Source organism: Coptis chinensis, chromosome 2, assembly GCF_015680905.1.
Source record: "Coptis chinensis isolate HL-2020 chromosome 2, ASM1568090v1, whole genome shotgun sequence".
Classification (NCBI taxonomy): domain Eukaryota; kingdom Viridiplantae; phylum Streptophyta; class Magnoliopsida; order Ranunculales; family Ranunculaceae; genus Coptis; species Coptis chinensis.
In genome coordinates this window covers 61,947,771-61,968,149 of record NC_141457.1, presented here as the reverse complement: position 1 = coordinate 61,968,149, position 20,379 = coordinate 61,947,771, and the positions used below count along the sequence as shown (strand labels likewise).

The 20,379-nt window shown below is 36.1% G+C and overlaps 3 protein-coding genes across 8 annotated transcripts; 1 reads left to right on the top strand and 2 right to left on the bottom strand.

Annotated features, from left to right (window-relative positions):
* Window positions 1-1,133: 1,133 nt before the first annotated feature.
* Window positions 1,134-5,900, bottom strand: LOC147517006 (uncharacterized). Of its 4 annotated transcripts, none has more exons than XM_086589442.1 (8): window positions 4,104-4,517; window positions 3,740-3,835; window positions 3,413-3,658; window positions 2,727-3,295; window positions 2,076-2,609; window positions 1,899-2,001; window positions 1,443-1,607; window positions 1,134-1,370 (listed from the first exon to the last, which is right to left on the bottom strand). In XM_086589442.1, the coding sequence occupies exons 3-5, from the start codon at window positions 3,639-3,641 to the stop codon at window positions 2,172-2,174; spliced, it is 1,236 nt and encodes a 411-aa protein (XP_086445568.1). In that variant the 5' UTR covers window positions 3,642-3,658; window positions 3,740-3,835; window positions 4,104-4,517; the 3' UTR covers window positions 1,134-1,370; window positions 1,443-1,607; window positions 1,899-2,001; window positions 2,076-2,171. The 4 variants fall into 4 exon arrangements, with proteins under 4 accessions (XP_086445568.1, XP_086445565.1, XP_086445566.1 ...); XM_086589439.1 differs by having other exon boundaries at window positions 1,776-1,986; window positions 4,104-4,242; XM_086589440.1 differs by lacking the exons at window positions 1,134-1,370; window positions 4,104-4,517 and adding an exon at window positions 5,777-5,900 and having other exon boundaries at window positions 1,469-1,607.
* Window positions 5,901-6,289: 389 nt separating this feature from the next.
* On the bottom strand, window positions 6,290-9,659 carry LOC147517005 (uncharacterized). 3 transcript variants are annotated; one of them, XM_086589438.1, is made up of 7 exons: window positions 9,631-9,659; window positions 9,228-9,339; window positions 8,569-9,149; window positions 7,455-7,943; window positions 7,287-7,374; window positions 6,851-6,994; window positions 6,290-6,777 (listed from the first exon to the last, which is right to left on the bottom strand). In XM_086589438.1, the coding sequence occupies exons 2-7, from the start codon at window positions 9,334-9,336 to the stop codon at window positions 6,416-6,418; spliced, it is 1,773 nt and encodes a 590-aa protein (XP_086445564.1). In that variant the 5' UTR covers window positions 9,337-9,339; window positions 9,631-9,659; the 3' UTR covers window positions 6,290-6,415. The 3 variants fall into 3 exon arrangements, with proteins under 3 accessions (XP_086445564.1, XP_086445563.1, XP_086445562.1); XM_086589437.1 differs by lacking the exon at window positions 9,631-9,659 and adding an exon at window positions 9,461-9,599; XM_086589436.1 differs by lacking the exon at window positions 9,631-9,659 and adding an exon at window positions 9,450-9,589.
* A 4,602-nt stretch (window positions 9,660-14,261) lies between these two features.
* Window positions 14,262-18,042, top strand: LOC147517004 (uncharacterized). The gene is made up of 4 exons (XM_086593447.1): window positions 14,262-14,438; window positions 14,581-15,098; window positions 17,754-17,814; window positions 17,869-18,042. Exons 1-4 carry the CDS (start codon window positions 14,262-14,264, stop codon window positions 18,040-18,042), a joined length of 930 nt encoding a protein of 309 aa, XP_086449573.1.
* The last annotated feature ends 2,337 nt before the right edge of the window (window positions 18,043-20,379 follow it).

Here is a 20,379-nt window from a genome sequence, read left to right as displayed (position 1 = left end):
ACACTTAGACATTTATGAAACTAATAACGCGTAAACCAAAAATACATGAATCAAGATACTCTTTCGTTCTCTGAAATAATACATGCGATACGGTTCAATAATGAGTAAATAAAGTTACCGCAATCTTTTTAGATCTCTCAACGCCTCAAGTTTTGGAATTGAGTTTTATGACTGTTGATGTCATATGTTAGGTGGGCATTTATTGAATGTGTCATAAATGGCCTGTTAGCGTTATATATGGGTATTCATTGAATGTGTCATGAATGACCCGGGTATTCATTGAATGTGCCATGAATAACCAGATTGTTTGGACTGCCCTAGAGAGGAACTAATGTATTCGCCTTACGGGTTAGTTGTATTCTTTGATTATGCGAGTGTTTGGGTTACTTTTGAATACATAGGATATCTACATATGTTATATGCAAGTTCTAACTTTCTTTTGCAGGAGGGTAGGACTTAATAACATTTTGTGCAGGGACGCAGTCCTACCCTTATACAGCAGTGGATATCGGTAAGTTTTAATTCAATGGTTTAGATATTAAAACGAGTTATTATAATGAGTTATATAATGGAAGTCTTGCTTAGGAAGAAATTATGCCGGTTAAAATGACGGAACTACCTGTCTTCCAAGCTGTGAATGATTAAGTTATGGGATAATATAAAAAGATTGTTTGAATAATTAAAGTATGATAATGGTTTTATGTGGTTAGTCTACTCATACCAAAGAAATTCCATTTTGTCAACCCATGTTTGTTTTGTTTTTTAACGTGGGTGTGTTCTTGGGAACACAGTGTGAAAGGTAAAATAAACCGCATGGCGTGTGATTTGGATTCTCGCCTGGAGCAGTTTGGGAGTTTAGTTTATTAGGTCTGATCTTTTGGAATGATGTAATAACGTAGGTTATATTTTTATATGACATGAGAATACGATGTTGGAAATTGTTATTCTTAAAGTTTGTTTATATTTGTATTGGGATGGAAGAAATTTTTTAATAAAGTGATAGTTGAGGAATTTGGAGATTTTTGTTGTTAAGTTGATCCTGTTGTGATGTGGGTTTTAGGTTTTGACATGTGTTGTATCCACCCCGTCATAGCCTGGTTTTTAGACAATTGAACATAGTGATGTTTGAGATATTTATATTTCAAATATTCATTATTTTTAATTGTTTAGAAAATCGGGCTGTGACATGATCGTTATTTCATCTCCGATGTCCTTGCTACATTGGTCTGCCATATCTCTATGTGATTCCAAACTTGTGGTGCATTTGGCCACATAAAAAGGATTTTGAACTTCATGGCAATCCGTTGATGCTTCTCTTGAGGTGATGTCCATGTTGGACTGGGATGTAAGGAGGTTATCCCGTGAAATTCCTGTACAAAGAAATAATTGATCAAACAAAAAGGCTTTAATTGAGAAGAGTTGGACGAGTGATTTTAACTTACTGATATTCATCCTTGTGGGAGATGAGTCGTCAAGCAACATAGACAAAGGTTGCATATATTCACTTTTATTGCATGTTTCTTTCACCCGTATCTCAGTTTCTTCAACAATACATTCTATTTGCATAGCGTCAGTAATTTCTATGCATGTAGCTTCATGTTCAAGACCTATAAAGTGCCACAGATGTCAGTATTAGATCGTAATGTGTTCAGGCGTAACAAGACACGGAATGCAAAAGACATTTAGAAATAGCCCAAAGAATTCTTTTTCTCTAACCAAAAAGAGCAGCCGGTTTTCCGTTGCGCCAATTTAGCATAACAGAGACAGAATGGTACCTTTTGAACAAGTAGCATATACCCATCTATGGTGTGAGAGGATATGCATTATATCTTAGTACTATTCAAGAAAAATCACGCTGACCGGCTGACGAAACCATCTGATTCTGAACTAGTGCATACCTTCTGCAGATTTCCCAGAAACCAATTCTTCGGATTGTCCAACTGTCCTTTCCAAAGTCGTAGTTTTATGTTTTCCTACCTCTTCTTTCTGTCGGATGATCTCCTGTGTGATTAAAGAGCAGACATCATGATGTAAATCAGTAAATGAGAAACACTTCATAGAACGCATAGACTTACATCAGCACTCGGGCCACTTATGCTAAGTGGTGGGCAGCGAAAAGCAACAGTCTTTTGTGAGCACTGCAACTGATTGTTGGAAGAGCAACATTTCTCTCATTCTCTGACACTAGACAGAGGGGACATGCTAGAGTCAGTAGCTATTAGGCTATAACCATACTCCTTACAATCAAAAAGACTTCTATTTTTCTCCTGACCGAAACTTGGGGTAGGAGGATCACTCAATCCTTCTGATGGACTCGAATACACATTAGTGGATATTTGATTTTTGTCTTTCTTCTTTTGAAGAGGAGCTTTTTCTCCCTTTGTGGACACATAAGAAAATATTTCTGACCCGGTCATGGTTCTAGTATGCACTGTTATATCAGGAGAAAGGCAGCCCTCTATCACTTGTCCAGTTTGTAACTTCTTGCAGGGTGATGAAGTCATGGTGCTCCTTCTTGTGGTTAACTTTTTAGTCTCCCTCTTTTTTGTACTCGATTCGATAGCAATACTGCTGACTTGTGATAGCTGTTCCTGGTAAGTTTCCATACCCTGAAACAAAAGCTCATGATTAGATTCTCCATCAAACAGTATCAAATCTATGTATACTAAATCCAAAATAAGAAATAAACATATTGAAAAACAAGAAAAAGGGGAAAAAATTCCTACCTTATTGTTTACTTTCTTTTTCTTCAAACCTGTTGAATGATCACCAGCAACCAAAGGACTTTCTTCTCTTTGGCTTGTCCTACTCCTTTCATTATTAATGCTCTGCTCCAACTGATGCTTCACACAATAAATATTTCCTTGTAAACGCATCTGAGAGCAACGGTGACTTTCCTCCGTATGCCCGCATTGTGGACCATCAACCCAAAAGTGTTGTCCTCTTGGAGCCCCCTTCCGTCTCTTTGCATTGCGAATGCTCTGCGCCAATACATGCTTCTCACAGTATATTTTTCCCAGTACAACCATCTCATGGCAACGCCATCCTTTTCCATTACGCCTGCATCGTTGTCCTCTTGAAGGCCCCTTCCTTCTCCTTTCGTTACGAGCGACCATATATAATTGATGTTTCTGACAGTATTGATTTCCAGGTGAAACCATCTGAGAGCAACGCCATTGTTTTCCATCACGCCTGTCTTCTTCCTTTCCATTAGCTACCAAACTTTGTTCACTTGGAAACCCCTTATAAATGCTGTGCTCCAATTCATGCTTGTCACGCCTACATTGCTGCTGATCTGAAGGTAGAAGATGATCATCGACAAATGATAGTAAATGATTGCAAACAAAGCTACAATTCCATCACATTTCACAGAAACTTAAAGAAAATATGATGATTAAGAAAAACAAAATACCTGGTTTTTCAATGCTATGGGATGGGGATTGCACAACAAAAGTCTTTCGCGCTTGAGTATTAGATGAGTCGTAGTCTAAAAACGTTCCCACTTTCTCCTGACTGAAATTTGGTGCAGGATGATCATTCAACTCTTCTGATGGATTTGAGGACTTTTCACTCATATCTTGACCAATGTCTTTTCCCATTTGAAGTGGAGATTCTTCTCCGCTTTTGCTACGAGTGGTCATCAATGAGTTTTCAGGATCTGATATTAGAAACAGTGAGTTTGTCAACTTCTTGCAAGGTGGTGAAATGTTGATCTTTTTCCTAGGCGTTAACTTCTTACTTCTTGTGTTTGATCCATTAACTGGCAAGCTACAGATCTCCCAGATGAAGCGTTCATTCTTCTTACATCAACTTGACTATGTTCTGGGTCTACAACCTGAAATAAAATCCATTGATAATCAGATCAACCAACAAGTAATTCTGTACTTTGATGCCACACCATTTAAAGCACACATGCTCCAGAATATAACATAGAGGGACATAAAATTAGACAAATAATCTATAACCCCACCTCCGCACCATATACAGCACAAACAAATTGCATTTACCATGTCCAAACAACTTGAACTTGATTTCAAAGTGATTCAACATTAGATGCATCCTACAAACACCCAAGTGAAAACTAACATAAAGTGACATCTTACAAATCTAATCTGAGACATCACTATAAAGTGATGACTGATGAGTGATGAAACTCGTCAAGTCAGATAGTGTCCTCACAAAGGTAGAAAGGAAGTCTCCAATTAATGTCCTCTCTCCATTATCAAAAAGCCCATGGTATATAACAAAAACTGCACAGTGAAAATTAAAATTCAATGCAAAAGGACGATAAAATTATAATATAGAGATTTAGAGATGATGCGACTAGCACTAAACACCAAGGTCAATTTTCTGTTTGAGCAGAAAATCAAAGTCAATAACAAAGTTATATTCAAGAAATGTCTGGCACTGCGATCAGCAAGCTGGTAATCGATAGATCAAGTTTCCGCAAAACAACCGGTTCAAACGAACAAATTAAGGAATTGCATGAAGCCGTGATATTGTGCCAAGTTCCCTCTGGACTATTATTCAACTATAGAGCAGGGCTTAACACAAACTTTAGACTGATGAAGAATTCAACCATTCCAAGGTAAAGTAAAAAATACGAAAACAATCCAACCAAAAGCCCCCCCTAAAGCCAAACATTTCTTTAATTATATAATGGGAGAAATTTTCTGTACTCACACTCCTTGGGTAATGTTGTTTACAGTAGAAAATCTGGTTTTCTTAGCATTACAAGTTAGAATGGATGTCAATTTCACTTTACAAAAATGTCAACCCATTGTGTGACACCACTTTCGAGAATTGAAAAAACCAATTTAATTGCCGATGAATCCTATGGAACTAGTGAACAAAGAGGTACAGCCTGGGAAAAAAACAGTAACATTTACTAGTATACCACAATGTTACAATGCTAAGGCACTACTATAAAGAAGTAGCTAGATCAACCCAAGAACCAAAAAACAACAGATGAAAATATATAAAACCAAGGAATCAAGCAAATAAACCAACAAGACTAACCTCTTTGTATGCTTCTCTACTGCCAAGCTACTAAGCTAGCATCCAAGTGCATGCGCATTTTGAACTTTGCACTTTGAAGCATTGTCACCAAGTACTATACGGGTTTAAAACGGTGTATTTGAAAAAAGCTTAGTTCGTGTTTTAAACGGAACGTTCTAGAAAAAAAACAGAAAAAAAAAAAGCGTAAAAAAACGTGGGGCATAAAAAACAGGTTTAAAACGGTAAAACGGGTTTAAAACGTATAATACGTATAATACGTAAAAGAAACGGTAAAAACCGATGATAAAGAATATAATAGATAAAGAATTTGATTTTTTTATAAGAGTGGAAAAAAGAATTGACACATAAAATAAAAATAAAAATAATACAAATGAAAGAAAATTCAAATACATGAAAATATCAAATTATCATTACTCATCCAAATACTAGAAGTTTTAGATTCAGTACCAAAACACGACTCTAAATAAGATACTACTAATTACCAACTATAATGGCATAATCAAGTTCTACAAATAAAGCCACGTGCAGCTCTATCTGGTAGTGGAGTAGCAGGTGAACCTGGTGTTTGACAATAGGATATATATTGATAATCACTAGAAAGCTTTCTACAGAATTAAATCTTCCTCTGGCAGTCTTTAGGCAACTCCGTTTTTAAATTATTTGGACTAGTCTGGTTTGGAACTCTGGATGGATCCCTCGACCGGGGCAACTATAACAGTAACACCCTCAACTGCAGAAGAAGAATTGTGAAAGTTACCTCAGGAACTGAGCCCAACTCCAATCCAATTTCAGTGTGGGAATGTTATATATCAGCTATAATTATGCAGGGACGTCATGGCCACACTTAGGGATATCATTGTGCAGTTCAAATATAATGCTGGTGATGTGTTTGCACTTCGCAATAACTCAGATTTGGCGACCAACGGATTTTGCAAGCCTCGGTAAATCCTGACCTGGGTAACACTTAATTGTCAGGTGGAATAGTAAAAACACCAGGTTTCAGTTAAAAACCCATACATGGCTGATAATAATCACTTGAAAGCTTTCTACAGAGACTTAAATAGTGGAACTTAGTGTGGCATTTTCCTACAGCTGAAGTTAGAACTAAAACACGAGGCCATGATATGGTATTGACTGCCTCTTGTGGCTGGAATCCCTGACCTTTATAATTGATATACTTTTTGTTACTTCAAAATTTTCACAACGATAGTAGTAAGGCATTTGTTTTTTATGGTATTAGTAATGCATTTGCTTATCAGTGACCTAGAAGGATGTAAAACTGATCAAATCATTCACTTCCAGAAAGTATAATCACATAGCACTACGAAGTGCTCTGAATATCTATTATAAGTAGTTACATTATGTTGGTAACGTGTTATGCGAAACCTATTCCAGTTCACCAAGGAGCTGCAGCCACACGATTAAACTCGCGTTCAGCTCCCAAGATTTCTTCCTGAATCTCATGAAGACTCTTTCCTACTGCAGCAATCACAGAGACTTTGTTCTGCCTTTCCATCTCAACCATTTGCCACGTCTTGTTAATTTCTATAACAGATTCTAGAAGGACGTTAACCCTATCACTTATTCCATCTGCAATGGGCTTGTTACTTTGGTCTGCAGGATCAATATGTGCCTCAACACTCTTAGAGCCCTTGGCCACACATAAAGGATTTTGAACTTCGTGGCATTTCATTGATGCTTCTCTCGAGGTGATGTCCATGTTGGACCGGGATGCAAGGAGGTTATCAGGTGATATTCCTGTATAAAGACATAACCGATCAAACAAAATGGCTTTGATTGAAAGGAACTCATTAAAGTGAGTTTAGCTTACTGATATCCATCATTGTGGGAAATGACTCCTCAAGCAACACAGATGAAGTTTGCACATCTTCAATAATGTTGCACGATTGTTTTGAAAGATGTTCTGTTTGAGTAATATCAGTAATTTCTTTGCACGAAGCTTCGAGTATAGGATCTATAAAGCGCCAAAAAATTTCAGCATATGATCATAATATGTTTCAATTAGGGCGTCAGTGCATCACTAAAGATGGGAGTACAAAAGACTTTGTCGAAGGAAGGAAGATTGAGCGGAAGAGAGATGGACACCACAAAGTTAAAAAAAAAATACGGCATCTTTTCAACAATTATTATTAATTCAGCTTTGGTTCAAGAGGTTATGCATAAGTTAAGGACCTTGGGTCTTACTACCGATGCTTGTTATTATTCAATAAGATCATGCCAGTGAAAGAATCTGAACTACTACACACCTTCTGCTGATGCTGGAGAAAGTAATTCTTGTGATTCCCAACCTGTCCTTTCCAAAGTGATAGCTGTGTCTTTTCCAACCTCTTCTTTCTGTTGGTTGATTAAAATACAGACATCATGATAATATCATTCAGTTAATGAGAAACACTTCAAAGGGTGGATCGACTTACATCAACTGAGCTTCTTATAATATGTGGTGGGTAGTGAAAAGCAAGATTCTTTTCCAAGCCCTGCAATTGATTTTTGGATGAGCCCCATCGTTCTCCTTCTTTGATATTCGAAAGAGCTGACACGCCAGAGAAGCTTGGTGTAGGATGATTACTCAATTCTTCTGATGCACTTGAATACTCACCAGTCAAATTCTGACTGTTGTCATTCTTCTTTTTAAGTGCTTCTTCTCCCTCTGGCGAGATATATGTTAATGTTTCTGACTCGGTCACATTTCTAGTGTGCACATTTATATCAGGATATCTTACTGGAGAACAACAGCCCTCTGATGCTTCTCCATTGTGTAACTTCTTGCAAGGTGATAAAATCATGGTGCCTCTTTTAGGGGTTAATTTTTTGGCATTCTTCTTTTGATTACTTGATTCAAGAGCAACATCACGACTTAAAGTGTTGCGGACTTTTACTGGAAGTTCTTGATCAGTTTCCATATCCTGAAACAGTAGCCCATGATTACATTCTCCATCAAATAGTATAAAATCCATTTATCTAAGTAAATTATGATACCAAGGACATATGATATCCATGAAACCACGATGTAGCTAAACATATTGTGATCCCATGCATATAAATATACATGATTAAAACTTTCCATATTCTGAACCCGAAATAAATATATACAGTGAATGTCAAACCAGTACAAGGGTACAACCATATCTGGTACTCGGCACTCCCAAACACCAAAAACCAAAAACTAGAATTTTATATTCTGCAGTTATCTAATACTTTCTACAAAGAAAACCTAACTGAAAATTTGACCAGATTTAAAATCTTACCCTTTCAATCTAAGAAATGATAAACACTTTGTTTATCATATTAATTGTAGAGTGTGCAGCATAAAAAGAAGCCTGAAACTTCCGAAATTCAGTTTGCCAGGTAAATTTGATCACAAGGATGTTTGTGTGTGTTGCAGATAGGCACAAAAGTGCCACTTCTATTTTGTCCCGTTTCAAATATTCCAAATAGAAATAGCCACAAGTGCATAGAAAACATCATAATAAATGCAGAATAAGAAATAAAAATACTAAAATAACCAAGAAAGGCGGGAAACCCCCCTACCTTATCGTTTTCTTTTGTCCTCTTCAAACCAGTCAAATGATCACTAGCAACCAAAGAATCTTCTTCTCTTTGCCTCTTCCTTCTCCTTTCATTATGAGCTGTCCGCTCCAACTGATGGTTCACACAATACAGTTTTCCTGGTAATATTGTCTCAGAGCAACGCCAACCTTTCCCTGTACGCCTGCATTGTGAATCATCAACCGCAAAAGCTTGTCCTCTTGGAGGACCCTTCCTTCTCTTTGCATTGTAAATGCCTCGGTCCAATTCATGCTTATCACAATACCGTTTTCCCAGTGAAGCCATCTCATGGCAACGCCATCCTTTTCCTGTACGCCTGCATCGTGGATCATCAACCGAAAAACTTTGTCCTCTTGGAGGTCCCTTCCTTCTCCTTTCATTACGAGCGACCACATACAATTGATGCTTCTCACAGAATTGATTCCCAGGTGAAACCATCTGAGAGCAACGCCATCGTTTTCCATCACGCCTGCATCGCTGATAATCTTTTTCCTTCCCATTAGCTACCAAACTTTGTTCACTTGAAAAGCCCTTACAAATGCTGTGCTCCAATTCATGCTTCTCTGCAGGTAGAAGATGATGATCGAAAAAAATGATAATGTTGTGTGAAGTAAAATAAGTTGATTAATAATGAAAAGTACCTAGTATTTCAAGGCTATGCGGTGGGGAGTGAACAGCAGGAGTTTCTCCTTGAACATAGGAAAAAATAAAGTCATCAAATGATGGACTCGAGAACATGTTTTGACTCATATCCTGGAAACAAAAGGCATCGATAATTAGATGAACCAAACCAAGAAGAAGCAATTATAACAAATTATCTAACAAATCCTAGTCAAATTATTAAACTAATAATAAGAAATTACTTGTGCATGTCTTTCTTCTACTGATCAGTGTTCAAGATTTGTTCCGGACTCGATTCCTATTACCAAAACTCCAATATGTAGATTATATATCATAAGTAGGAAATGGGTTTTCGGTTCGGGGTTGGTTACGGATGCCAATATTTCGGATTGTAAACCTATTGATCTCAGTTGAGGGACTTACTCATATGGTCTAACTCTATTTACAACTTGAGGGGGAGTGTCGAAGTATATATTGTCCCACGCTTCTATATAAGTGTGGGCTGTTGATTTGCCGCAGGATCGCACAATCCACGGCATCGGGTTGTTGCGAGATCTCATATCCCATGGAAGGTGGCTGCCGTGGGTCTTTTTAATTTTTTTTTTTAATAGCCACCATAAAAAAAAGTTAGTTGCCGCGAGATGATTTTGTTTACTAAAATGGAGTCTTTGCTTGTGTTAATTATCAAAACTCTTCTTCATTAATTTGATCACAAAATTTTCTTATAGCATATGAAAATATTTGCCGCGAGATAACAAAATTATGGCTCGATTGTATTTTTTTTTTGTCATGGTTTTGGTGTTGTTCTTGGAGTGTATAAAGAAACTTTAAAGAAGAAAATGAGGTATCCATGTATCGTGTGTGTTCAATACGCAAAATTTGAAGTGAAAAAAAAACAAAAAACACAAAAAAATATATATGCCGCGGTAACTGCCTGCCGTGGGATATGCGATCTCGCGGCAACCCAATGTCGTGGATTGTGCGATCTCGCAGCAGTTGCCTATCGTGGGATATGAGATCTCGCGGCAACTACCTGCCGTAGAACTATGGGCATATGTGGTGTAAAAGGACATATAAGGAATAACCATTATTGTTTTACTTTTTGTCAAAGGGGTGCTAGTCCCATTTATCGGGGTGCCAATACCGCGCCCCTATTTCAAACCAATTATTTTGTGAAGATCGTGCTACGCAACGAAGGCGTTTGACTCATATAAGACATTATGCTCGAAACTTGGGAAACAAAGAATCAGAATTTATTGATGCAATGACAACTGCATCTGAAAGTGCAAGCAATTACGGTAATGTTAAACCCCATTTTTCTTATTACTCCGCTGAGATTTGTACTCAATTATGTCTTGATAAAACATTGATTCCATGGATATCATAATATTGACAAAATAAAATTGAACTTTGTTAAGTTCTAGGAATTCGTGCTGATGAAATTCCTGATGAATATGATATAAATATTGTAAGTTTAAATGAGAATATCATTCATAACAGCAGTGACAGTGAAGACGAGCCTTTCGGAGGTTATACATCTAAACTTATACTTGCGTTGATAATTAATAAATCATTTTTCCTTTGCTTATCGCATACAACTTTTATTTCATTTATAGACACAGATGCTGACCACGAAGATATCAATATGGGTGCTACTGATCCATTTCAAAGGACTGATACTGTGGTACACGTTGATGGAATTGGAGGAAACAACGAATATTTAAGAGAAGAAGTTGTTTATGTGCAAGGTAAGATTTACTCCTTGAATTAAGAATATCTATCTTATGCATCTCAGTGCATTTAGTGACTAGGTTTATGAAATACGTATATTAACTATCCAAAGTATATTGCCTTAGGTGGCGATCAGAATAGCCGACAAAGAGGCTTTGTGACTAGAAGAAGGCGTAATCATAATTGCGCTCGAGGCTATGATGACTCTTCAAATGCTCAAACACATCGTTTTGCCATGGCCTAGGAATTGTTTTAGATGTCAAGCAAAATTATTCCATCGTGAACCACCCGGTTTATGTTGCTCAAATGGGACAATTAGTTTACCTCCTATGGTAGCACCGACTGATTTGATTAATTTATATACATCTCAATCAACAGTTGGTGTTGATTTTAGGAAAAACATACGTGCATATAACCATATTTTTTCCTTCACTTCTATGGGGGTGGACATTGATGATGAACTCGCTAACGGTAGGGAAGGAATTTACACATATAAAACTCGGGGTGCTATTTATCATCGTATTGGTGGCCTATTACCAAATATCCTTGTCACAGACCTAGATTTCTACAAATGTATATATATAACATAGATCATGAACTTGATTATGATATCGCTGAAAATGGAGTGCTAGACCGACGGGTATTGGCTATCATCCATAACGTTTTAAAGGAGAATCTATATGTCCAAATTTTTGTTAGGTGTCACAACGACAGACAGCCCCAAATGTTCGGCTGGTTATTAAAGATAACCCAACAGGACTTCATCAATATAGCATGCCTACGTCTTCTCAAGTAGCAACGATTTTAGTTGGTGGCGAAGATCCAAGTAACCTTAATGAAAGAGACATCATAGCTCAAAGAATTTCTGGGGAGTTCGAAAATGTTTCAGACACGGCAGGCTATTATGATCCACTTCAGTACCCTCTTCTACTCCCTCGTGGCAGCCAAGGATGGAATTTACATATGTTTCATTCCAATAGAGCACGACTTACATGTCAACAATTTTATTGTTACTTGCTACAAGTAAGCCTCTAACTTCCATTTTCTAATATTTTGTTATATATATATTTTTCACCAATTAAAAAAACACTAATATCTGATCCCCTTATTAGATTCAACCAGATGATCCATTCCTTCTTCTCCGTAGTGGTCGACTTTTATAACAATACATAGTCGACAATTATGTTAAAATATCAACTTTAAGATTGAGGTGGATACGTGATCACCAACATTGCAAGACTCTTTAAGTTCGGGGGAATTTCATTCAGGTATGCATTGAGTTTTCAAACTTATTAAAATTAAGTCATATGGAAAACCTTACATTCAATTTTTATTTAAAATTAAGGTAATGTGGGAAACAAAACAATTTTGCCTGCAACTTTCGTGGGATGTCCCCGTGACATGCATCGTCGATAGCATGATGTTATGACATTAGTTCAAAAGTATGGGAGACCAGATTTGTTTATCACAATGACTTGCAATCCATCATGGCTAGAGATCATAGATGAGTTGTAAGAAGGCCAAGTTCCAAATGACAGACCAGATTTGATAGTAAGGATTTTCCGTGCCAAGCTCGAAGAGTTGAAGAATGATCTATTTACTAAAGGAATTTTTAGAAAAGTAGTAGCACATATTCATGTAGTAGAATTCCAAAAAAGAGAGTTGCCTCTTGCACACATCCTTCTAATTTTTTATGATGATGACAAGTTAACAACTGCAGATGCTTACAACCAGATTGTCAGAGCAGAAATTCCATATCCAAATATTGAACCGGAACTATATGAGATTGTTGTTAAACACTGATCCATGGACCATACGCGCGGTAATGTTAATCCTAAATGTGTCTGCATGAGAGATCAAAAGTGTACTAAAAATTTCCCAGAGCAATTCGCTCCGGTAACTAATCAAGGAAGCGATTCTTATGCTACATATATGAGACAGGACAACAACGCTTTTGCTATTGTTAAGAATCATGGTCGGCATTACCGTGTCGATAATCGTTGGGTTGTTCCTTATAATCCATGGTTATTGAAAAATTACAACTGCCATATCAATGTCAAAATATGCTCGAGCATTAAAAGTGTCAAGTATTTGTACAAGTATATCTAGAAGGGTTTAGATCGAGTGGCAATGGAAGTGACGTCGACAAATAAAGACGAACAAGATGAAATAAAGCAGTATGTAGATTGCCATTGGATTTGCCCACAAGAAGCCATGTGGAGAATTTTTTAATTTCCACTTAGTCAAATATACCCATCAATATATTCTTTGCAAGTCCACATGAAAAATCTGCATGAGGTAACCTATGAAGGCAACCGACTCATTGATGATGTTTTGCCTGATGATAGGAACTCCCGCACGATGTTAACATAAATTTTCAATCTGAATAGCACTGACATTGTTGCTAAACAATATCTTTATCATGAAATCCCTGAAAATTATGTATGTGATAAGTCGACTAAGCATTGGCAACCAAGATCAAGCTGGACAAAATTGGGTCATTGGAAGACTTTTTGTAGTTTCTCCTCTAGAAGGTGAGATATTTTACTTGAGGGTGCTGATGAATCATGTTAGAAGACCAACATCATATTAGTATCTACAAACTGTTAGATCTAATATATACCCTGCATTCAAAGAAGCTGCTGAGGAATTGGGGTTGCTAGAAAGGGACAATGATGTTCGCCAATGTTTTCTTGAAGCATCAAGAATACAGATGTCATATTCTCTACAAGAATTATTTGTTACAATTCTAGTATATTATAATCCTATTGGAGTGCGTGATTTGTGGAATGAATTTCATAGCTGTATGGCTGAAGATTATGCCTCAACGAGTTTGAACACAACATATGTGATAGATCATTTGATAAACGAACTTAAAGTGTTATTGGAACAGCATGGGAAAAAAAATTCAGCTTACGATTTGCCTGAAATGACAACTATGCAAGTTGACCAAGATGATATATCAAGTTTGGTCACAAATGAACTTTCTATTCCTGTTACTTCAGAGGATCTTTCTTCTATAAGTAAACTTAATAATGACCAGAAAATTGCTTTTGAAAAGATTATTCGATCTGTTGAGCAGAGGGATGGTGGTGTATAAATTGTTGATGGGCCTGGCGGGCGGGGAAAACATACTTATATAAGTCCATTTTAGAAAATCTTCAGGTCGACGGACAAATTGCTATTGCAATATATATATCGGGAATTGCTGCTATAATAATGCCTGGAGGTCGTACAACCTACTCTAGATTTAAGATTTCAATTCCAATTACATCCAGTTCCACTTGCAAAATAAGCAAAGATGGCAATTTAGGAAGTTTGTTATGGCAGGCGAGCAACTAATATGGGATGAGGCTACAATGGCACATCGTTATGTGCTTGAGGCATTCAAGAAAACTTTAAGGGACATCACATGCAGTGAATTACCTTTTGGAGAGAAAATTTTTGTTATGGGTAGAGATTTCCGTCAGGTGTTACCTGTTGTTCCTCATGGTACAAGGGTACAAACTAACTACTGATGCATGTATTACAAGCTCACCACTTTGGGAGAAAGTGCACGTTTTACGTCTAAAGGAAAACATGCGAGCTAAAAATGATCCTCTTTTTGCAAATTAACTGATGGACATTGGCGATGGTATTCAGCCAATTATTTATGAGGAAGACATGATTAAACTGCCGAAAGATATTGCCATTCCGTGGGAGAATGAGCATTCATGTATGAAGCTTATAAATGAGATCTTTCCAAAATTAGATAGAAATGCTGGTAACATAGACTACATGATTAGGAGGCCAATAGTAACTCCTAAGAATGATACTGTGCATTTATTAAATGATGAAATAATTGATCGATTTCCAGGTGAAGAAGTCACATATTACTCTTTTGATTCAATGCAGAATGATTCTTGTAGGTTATACCAGCAAGAATACTTGAATTCTATCTGTCCCAGTGGTATACCTCCTCACAAATTGAAACTAAAGTTGGGAGCTCCCGTTATACTAACGAGAAATTTAAATCCTAAAAATGGCCTATGTAATGGAACAAGACTAATATGTAGAGGATTTGACATGCATGTAATTGATACAGAAATTGTAACTGGAAATTCCATTGGTGATCGACTTTTCCTGCCACGCATTCCGCTGTGCCCTTCTCAGGATGCAAGGTTGCCATTCGAAATGACTAGGAAACAATTTCTTGTCAAGCTAAGTTTCGCTCTTACGATAAATAAATCACAGGATTAAACCATTCCAAATGTTGGGGTATATTTGTCCAATCATGTTTTCTCCCACGACCAACTCTATGTTGCTTTATCAAGAGGAGTATCACAATCTACAACTAAAGTTTTAGTGAAAAAAGGAACAACAAAGGGTCTCTCTGGAACTTACACTAGAAATGTTGTCTATAACAACATTCTTGATTCTTGCAATGTATAGTTACAAGTGGTACGTTTTGCTATTGTCCACCTAACTATTACTTTTTAAACACACACACACAGATATATATATATATATATATATATATATATATATATATATATATATATATATATATATATATATATATATATATATATATATATATTATTTTGTATCTTGCTTAATTTATATGGTGCGTGAGTCTCATTGGTATACAATATAAAACTTAAAAAATCCATCCAATTTTAGAATCCCTCAAAATTTTCATGTGTACGTTGAGCAGAGTTTAACCCAACAAACAAGGTTAACGATGTGTACTCATTTGGTGTACAATTTAACAAGTTTTTTGTTGGCATTGATATGACTCAATTTGTTTGCATTTAACTCTGCTCTTTAATCCATCCAGTATGTTAATCCCTCAAAATTTTCATGTGTACGTTGAGCAGAGTTTAACCCAACAAACAAGGTTAACGATGTGTACTCATTTGGTGTACAATTTAACAAGTTTTTTGTTGGCATTGATATGACTCAATTTGTTTGCATTTAACTCTGCTCTTTAATCCATCCAGTATGTTTTGGAGGTGACAACAAATAAGCGAAGAAACTTTTCAGAACTTATCAACAATTGAAGATGTGTTTGAAAGATACTTTGTGTGATGCTTATGATGTGCTAGATGGCTGAGCAGCTGAGCGTAATTAAGCAACTATAATCTAAAAAAAAAAGTGTAGACAACTTAATCTCATAAGGTATGTGGATATTTTTGAACTGTGTAAACTTTGCAACATATCAAGTTTCGCTATCAGAGGAGCGCAATTAACAGAGCAGTACTTAATAAATTAAATTAAGTTGTTTGAGGGGTTTGGTTATGAAAATGATTATCCTTACTTGATAGATTGACTCGATTAGGCTTAAATTAAAGAGATGTAATAATGTGCGCGCATTGGTGATAAGTTTATTCTCAACAAAATATGTCATCTGTTTTATTCAATATAATTTACATGCAGACTAGAGCATGTAATTGTGGGCAATTACATATAATTCCCCTTATATTAAAAAATATAAATCTTACATATTATGAAAATGTCAATTATTGTGATATATGATCATCTTGGCCCAACCCCACTTAACCATTCTAAGAGGCAAAAAGATAATTTTGGGGTAGTAAAAAAAAATTTAAAATATAAAGTAGGTCTGTTGCATAGTGACAGTGGAATTGTACAGTTCTTAGGCACACCTTATTATTGTTTACGGGATTCAAATTTGGATATCTTCCGTACATCTCGAAATCTTATAGTTAGAAAATGGGAATTGTCTAATAGTGAAACGACATAGAGATATACAAAGATCCGTTATACAATAAAATGTTTTTTGTGTCAGATAAAATTGTTAATCAGATATTTCATCTACACTTGATAGGTAGACTAGATTAAACTTAAATTAAAGAGATGCAATAATGTATATTGGCAACACATTTATTCTAAAAATAGTATGTACTCTGTCTTATTCAAGGTAATAATTGACTAGGTTGTCTAGAATGGACATATAGATTAGATTATCTAAGCTTAAAATAGTATATGTTATGTTTTATTCAAGATAATAATTTACTAGGTTGTCTAGAATAGACATATAGACTAGATTATCTTATCTCAAAATAGTATGTACTATGTCTTATTCAAGATAATAATTAGCTAGGTTTTCTAGAATAGACATATATACTAGATAACCTAATCTCATTATAATATGGACTTTGTCTTATTCAAGGTTATAATTAACTAGGTAGTCTAGAATAGGCATATGCTAGATTATGTAGTAGCCATATTCATAGATGGATCATATAGGTATTGGGTCAAAAGATAGGCGCAATAATATACTATAGCCCATGAGATAAACCTAAAGAAAGAGAAAAAGAGTGAAGGAAAAGGGAGGCAGCTCAGAGGAGAGGGGAGAGGGGTGAGGAGGAAATAGTGAACTACGGCGGCTTGATCCCAAAATGGGTACGTAGGCAACCTAAAATATTGGTACAACCGATCAAGAATAGAGCTCTAAAGTTAGTAAGGTTAATGGTCGCGTATTTGGGTGCGACAAATGGCGCCGTTGCTGGGGAACGAACCTAGACTTCTTTCTCATTTTTTCTCTTTCTTCTCTGACTCCACTCTATTCATCTTTTTTCCTATAAATCAAACACAAAATTTTAATCCCAATTAAACAATTCCCAAACCCAAATCTATCAAACCTCTCTCCTCCCAAATCCTCCTCTTTTTCACTTCAAAATCAAACTAATTTAACTTATTTTATACGACAGGTGGTTGATAAAGATGAGACTAATTGTTGTTGTGCCTATACTGCTTATGACGACGGTGCTCTTGCTTAGTGCGTAATGTTTGTTTGATTGGTGCTACAGTATAGTATCGGTGGTGGAGGTTAATTGTTCGTCACTAGTGATGCTTATAGTGAATGCTCAGGTCAGTTTTGATGGTGGATATGAGTGGTGTGACTGATGGTAGTGCTGACTGAAGAAGCGTGGTGCTCTAGACTGGTTCTCTGTGAATTTGGGTGCAGTCCATTGTTATGGTGGTGGTCGACAGGTGATGTTGTCTGTCAGTGGTGGAGGAAGAAATGGTGTGTTGACTGTTGGTTTGGTGTATGTGGTAACTGATGGAGGTGGTGATATTTTTGTTGTCTGTAGATGATGGTGGCACTTAGAAGTGTGGTGGTACTGCCGTCTGTTGAAGTCATGTTGAGTGGTGTTAGTTGATATCCACACTTAACGGAAAGAGAATCCAAATCTTTATACTGCAAAGTATAGACTCAAGCCCTTACTCACGTATCTTCATGCGTTTAGATGGAGTAGGAATTCGAACCAACCTAAAGTCTAGAACAGTTTAAAACCTTGTTATGCTCCTTAGAAAACTAGTGAGTAAGTTTTTATTTTATGATTAGTTATACTAAAATTACTTAGCTATTTTTTTTTTAGATTTTTAAAGTTACAAAAACATGCACACTAAAACAAGGTAAAAATCGATGAATAGAAAGGTGTGGAAAGTTAATTCTCCTCATATGAAGAAACACCTATATTGTTTGACTCTAGTTTATTGTCTCTTAATCTTCTAGAATTCATAGACAAATCCTAATAAAGATTATATTTTTGATCCCTAACAATATAATTCATCTCTAATATCATATTGTTAGCATAAGGAACAAAAACAATGACTTATCTCTAAGTTATTACTTTAATTCCTAACTAGACTCTACGCCAACTACCATTTTGGGGTAGGATGTAAAGTCTAGTTTGTTTTTCCTAAACAACTTACTAGAAAATCTATACAAAAGTGGTTCCTCACATGAGTATCATTAACCCTCCACAAAGGGAGGATCTAGCTCATGATCATAGGATTACAATGATCGTGTGTTATGTATACTAATGAGAGAGAGGAAAAAGAAGAATAATAATAGAAGAACTAACTTGTCTTAAGAAATTCAGATTTTATTTAGAGAAACAAGAGTTGCTACCATTAAAACTATTACAAGCTTTCTTACCTCCAACTAAAACTAAAAACTAAATTACAAGACAAGGAAAATGAAAAATGAGTCAAGTGGAGTTAATGCTCCCAAATGTGACTAAGGACTTTTTCCCAAATTCAACCCACTTAACCTTTCTCTCCTATGTGAAATCACCTCCCCTCATTTATTACATTTATTACAAACCTATCTAAAAAACCAAATCATGCTAAAATTTCACTATTTTGAATAAACATCATTTAACCACATGCAAGGTGTCCATTTGTGCTAATAATTTGGCATTTTTGTCTTGACATACTCCATGATTGATGACTCATCTCTTCTTGTGGGCCCAGAAGGTGAGTCCATTTGCTGTGTCTATTGGTGGGCTAAAACGTCAATTTCTGTAATTTCTGGCCTGAGATAGAGCTAGTCGTGCTGATCATCTGGACAGCTTACTTGTCGAAATCGGAGTCCTGGTTCAAGAGATATGAGCTTCAGAAGTTTGATGCTTCTATGCATGTAATCCTGTTCTGACTTGATTATGTACTATTTGAGTCTTTGGGCTTTAGTCCGGATTTGTTGGGCTTCACATGGGCTTGATCGGAAAGTTTATGTATACTTCCTATTCCGTGCTTAAATGCTGGCTTTATCATTATTTTTACGTTAGTTGCTCCAACCTGCAAAAGCATGAAAATGCGATTATTTCATAATTATTAAGCACAAAATTAACCGAAATGTTATGTCTTTATGAGGTTTTATAGTACAGTTTTGGGTGTTTATCATTAGTACTCGTGTGTAGAAGTGTTAGAATGGTGAATTGTGCTTGCTTCTACATCTCCAGAGTGTGCGGTAAAAGTGATGTGTTGTGTATGCTTGAGGTGAAACAAGTGAGTGAGTAGAGAGTTGTCTTGGTGTTGCTAGTGGTCGATTGGTGAAGATGGAGGTGTCACTTCTATTCAGCAAGATAAGTCTCACTTTTCCCTTGAATATAAGTCACCATGAACTTTTCCTTAATGGGCTTCAATGAGGAACTTAATTCCGTGTTTATGGAACATGATATTTATTTTGATCACTCGTTAAACTGATTGCCACTGTTTGGGGAATTTGACTTGACAACTTGAGTTTTTGCAGAATATTCAAAGGTGTTTTTCTAGTCTATATGTCAACGGTAGACAACCTAGCTAATAATAAATTTTAATAAGACAAAGTATATATTTTTTAGATAATGAATTTGTTGTCAATATACATTATTGTATCTCTCTAATTTAAGTCTAATCTACTCTATCTATCAAGTGTAGATGATAAATCTGATTAACAATTTCGTTTGACACATAAAACAATATTTTAATGTGTCACGGACATTGCTATCTCTTTACGTCGTTTTAACTATTTTACAACTTTCATTTTGCTAACGATAAAATTTAGATATGTACTGAAGATATCTAAATTTAAGTCCCGTCAGTGATAATAATGTGCGTCTCAAAACTGTGCGACCCCACCATCACTATGCAACCTACTAACTTTAT